Source organism: Pseudorasbora parva, chromosome 7 (assembly GCF_024679245.1).
Source record: "Pseudorasbora parva isolate DD20220531a chromosome 7, ASM2467924v1, whole genome shotgun sequence".
Taxonomy (NCBI): Eukaryota; Metazoa; Chordata; class Actinopteri; order Cypriniformes; family Gobionidae; genus Pseudorasbora; species Pseudorasbora parva.
Genome location: NC_090178.1, coordinates 1,292,353 through 1,295,814, shown reverse-complemented (window position 1 = coordinate 1,295,814; position 3,462 = coordinate 1,292,353). Strand labels below are relative to the sequence as shown.

Here is a 3,462-nt window from a genome sequence, read left to right as displayed (position 1 = left end):
CACCGGCACCAGAAACAGAAGATGGTGCGACTACACCACTGATATATGATGGAACACACACACACACACACACAGCAAAAAATGCTCTTCTTACTTAGTAATTTTGTCTTGTTTCTAGTCTAAATATTTAACAATTCTTAAATCAAGGTGAAATACTCAAGGAGTCGCTCCGACTGAACTCAAAGACTCAAGGAATCGCTTTGACTGAACTCAAAGACTCAAGGAGTCGCTCCGACTGAACTCAAAGACTCAAGGAGTCGCTCCGACTGAACTCAAAGACTCAAGGAGTCGCTCCGACTAAACTTAAAGACTCAAGGAGTCGCTCCGACTGAACTCAAAGAATCAAGGAGTCGCTCCGACTGAACTCAAAGAATCAAGGAGTCGCTCCGACTGAACTCAAAGAATCAAGGAGTCGCTCCGACTAAACTTAAAGACTCAAGGAGTCGCTCCGACTGAACTCAAAGAATCAAGGAGTCGCTCCGACTGAACTCAATGACTCAAGGAGTCGCTCAGACTGAACTCAATGACTCAAGGAGTCGCTCAGACTGAACTTAAAATGATCTGCCAATGGGGTGAGAAAAATAACCATGTTTCTTGTTTCCGTCCCAAACAGAAATAAGATTATTTTTCTCACCCCATTGGCAGATCATTTTGCCTCTTTTAATCAAAAACTCATTTTGATATTTTTCCACAGAAAACAAGCAAAAATATCTTATGTCATTTACATGCATCTTGATTTAGGAATATTTAGATATTTGGACTGGAAACAAGAAAAAATAAGAACAGCATTTTTTGCAGTGCACACATACACACACACACGTCACTCTTCCTCCTCGCCAGCAGCTTCCTGCTCCTCATCTTCCTCATCCCACGTTCTATGCGAGACCGAGCCGCTCCCGTGTGGAGACGAGCCTTCTTCGGCTTTTTCCAGGGATTTTCCCACCGGACCCGCGACCGCCCGCCAAAGCAGCTCCGGAAAAGGCATCCGAGGAGCGGCCAGCAACGGGACCCCCGGCCCGGGAACGCCGTGGCCCTCGAGGAGCCCCGCCACAGAGCTCATGTGATCCGGAAGCTGCCGATGGAGGCCGAAGGGTTCGGAGGGCGAAGGTGTTTGGGGTTCCGGCCCGGTTCCGCGCCGGGGTCGACGGGTCCGGAGCTCCAGGCAGCTGTGGCCCTTCCGGTGCCGCTGCAGATGGTCCTCGCGGGCGAAGGCTTTGTGGCACAGCGGGCACTCGAACGGCCGGTCGCCGCTGTGCAGCGAAAGATGGTTCTTCAGGTCGTAGGAGTGCAGGAAGCGGGCCGGGCAGCTGGGGCACGGGTACGGCCGCTCTCCGGTGTGCTTACGCATGTGGATCTTCAGCTTATCATTCCTGAGAGCAGAAAAGAGACGGATTAACTGCAATATTCCGGCCATAACACATTTACAGTCAAATACACTCCTGGAACAGAGCACTTTTGGAGAAACTATTTCACTCAGAAACTACAAATAACAGAATTAATTAAATGTGCTGATCGTACCATGTGAAGGAGTCGCCGCTTAGAGTGAACTCAAAGGCTCAAGGAGTCACTCTGACTGAACTCAAAGGCTCAAGGAGTCGCTCTGACTGAACTCAAAGGCTCAAGGAGTCACTTTGACTGAACTCAAAGGCTCAAGGAGTCACTCTGACTGAACTCAAAGGCTCAAGGAGTCGCTCTGACTGAACTCAAAGGCTCAAGGAGTCGCTCTGACTGAACTCAAAGACTCAAGGAGTCACTCCGACTGAACTCAAAGACTCAAGGAGTCGCTCCAACTGAACTCAAAGACTCAAGGAGTCGCTCCGACTGAACTCAAAGACTCAAGGAGTCGCTCCGACTGAACTCAAAGACTCAAGGAGTCGCTCCGACTGAACTCAAAGGCTCAAGGAGTCGCCGCTTAGAGTGAACTCAAAGACTCAAGGAGTCGCTCCGACTGAACTCAAAGACTCAAGGAGTCGCTCCGACTGAACTCAAAGATTCAAGGAGTCGCTCCGACTGAACTCAAAGACTCAAGGAGTCGCTCCGACTGAACTCAAAGACTCAAGGAGTCGCTCCGACTGAACTCAAAGACTCAAGGAGTCGCTCCGACTGAACTCAAAGACTCAAGGAGTCGCTCTGACTGAACTTAAAGACTCAAGGAGTCGCTCCGACTGAACTCAAAGACTCAAGGAGTCGCTCTGACTGAACTCAAAGACTCAAGGAGTCGCTCAGACTGAACTCAAAGACTCAAGGAATCACTCCGACTGAACTCAAAGACTCAAGGAGTCGCTCTGACTGAACTCAAAGACTCAAGGAGTCGCTCCGACTGAACTCAAAGACTCAAGGAGTCGCTCCGACTGAACTCAAAGACTCAAGGAGTCACTCCGACTGAACTCAAAGACTCAAGGAGTCGCTCCGACTGAACTCAAAGATTCAAGGAGTCGCTCCGACTGAACTCAAAGACTCAAGGAGTCGCTCCGACTGAACTCAAAGACTCAAGGAGTCGCTCCGACTGAACTCAAAGACTCAAGGAGTCGCTCCGACTGAACTCAAAGACTCAAGGAGTCGCTCTGACTGAACTTAAAGACTCAAGGAGTCGCTCCGACTGAACTCAAAGACTCAAGGAGTCGCCGCTTAGAGTGAACTCAAAGACTCAAGGAGTCGCTCAGACTGAACTCAAAGACTCAAGGAGTCGCTCTGACTGAACTTAAAGACTCAAGGAGTCGCTCCGACTGAACTCAAAGACTCAAGGAGTCGCCGCTTAGAGTGAACTCAAAGACTCAAGGAGTCGCTCAGACTGAACTCAAAGACTCAAGGAGTCGCTCAGACTGAACTCAAAGACTCAAGGAGTCACTCCGCCTGAACTCAAAGACTCAAGGAGTCGCTCCGACTGAACTCAAAGACTCAAGGAGTCGCTCTGACTGAACTCAAAGACTCAAGGAGTCGCTCAGACTGAACTCAAAGACTCAAGGAATCACTCCGACTGAACTCAAAGACTCAAGGAGTCGCTCTGACTGAACTCAAAGACTCAAGGAGTCGCTCCGACTGAACTCAAAGACTCAAGGAGTCGCTCCGACTGAACTCAAAGACTCAAGGAGTCACTCCGACTGAAATCAAAGACTCAAGGAGTCACTCTGACTGAACTCAAAGACTCAAGGAGTCGCTCAGACTGAACTCAAAGAGTCGCTCCGACTGAACTCAAAGACTCAAGGAGTCACTCTGACTGAACTCAATGACTCAAGGAGTCGCTCTGACTGAACTCAAAGACTCAAGGAGTCGCTCCCACTGAACTCAATGACTCAAGGAGTCGCTCCGACTGAACTCATGGACTCAAGGAGTCGATCCAAACAAAATAACATCAAGTAACAAAACAAATGAAATGTGCAGATCGTACCGTGTGAAGCGGACGCCGCAGGCTGTGCACTGGAACGGTTTCTCGCCCGTGTGTGTCCTCATGTGACGAGGCAG

General features: G+C 49.7%; 1 protein-coding gene across 2 annotated transcripts in view; it reads right to left on the bottom strand.

Moving 5' to 3' along the window:
• Positions 1-599: 599 nt before the first annotated feature.
• Positions 600-3,462, bottom strand: part of zbtb7b (zinc finger and BTB domain containing 7B) — a 44,691-nt gene continuing 41,828 nt past the window's right edge. Inside the window, exons 2-3 of one of the 2 annotated variants that reach the window (XM_067449486.1) lie at positions 3,389-3,462; positions 600-1,370 (exon numbers count right to left, since the gene is read on the bottom strand). The exon at positions 3,389-3,462 is cut by the window's right edge and continues 834 nt beyond it. In XM_067449486.1, coding sequence (XP_067305587.1) covers positions 821-1,370; positions 3,389-3,462 — 624 coding nt within the window. In that variant the 3' untranslated portion in view covers positions 600-820. The remainder of the gene's footprint in view (positions 1,371-3,388) is intronic. The other variant, XM_067449487.1, reaches the window with a different exon arrangement.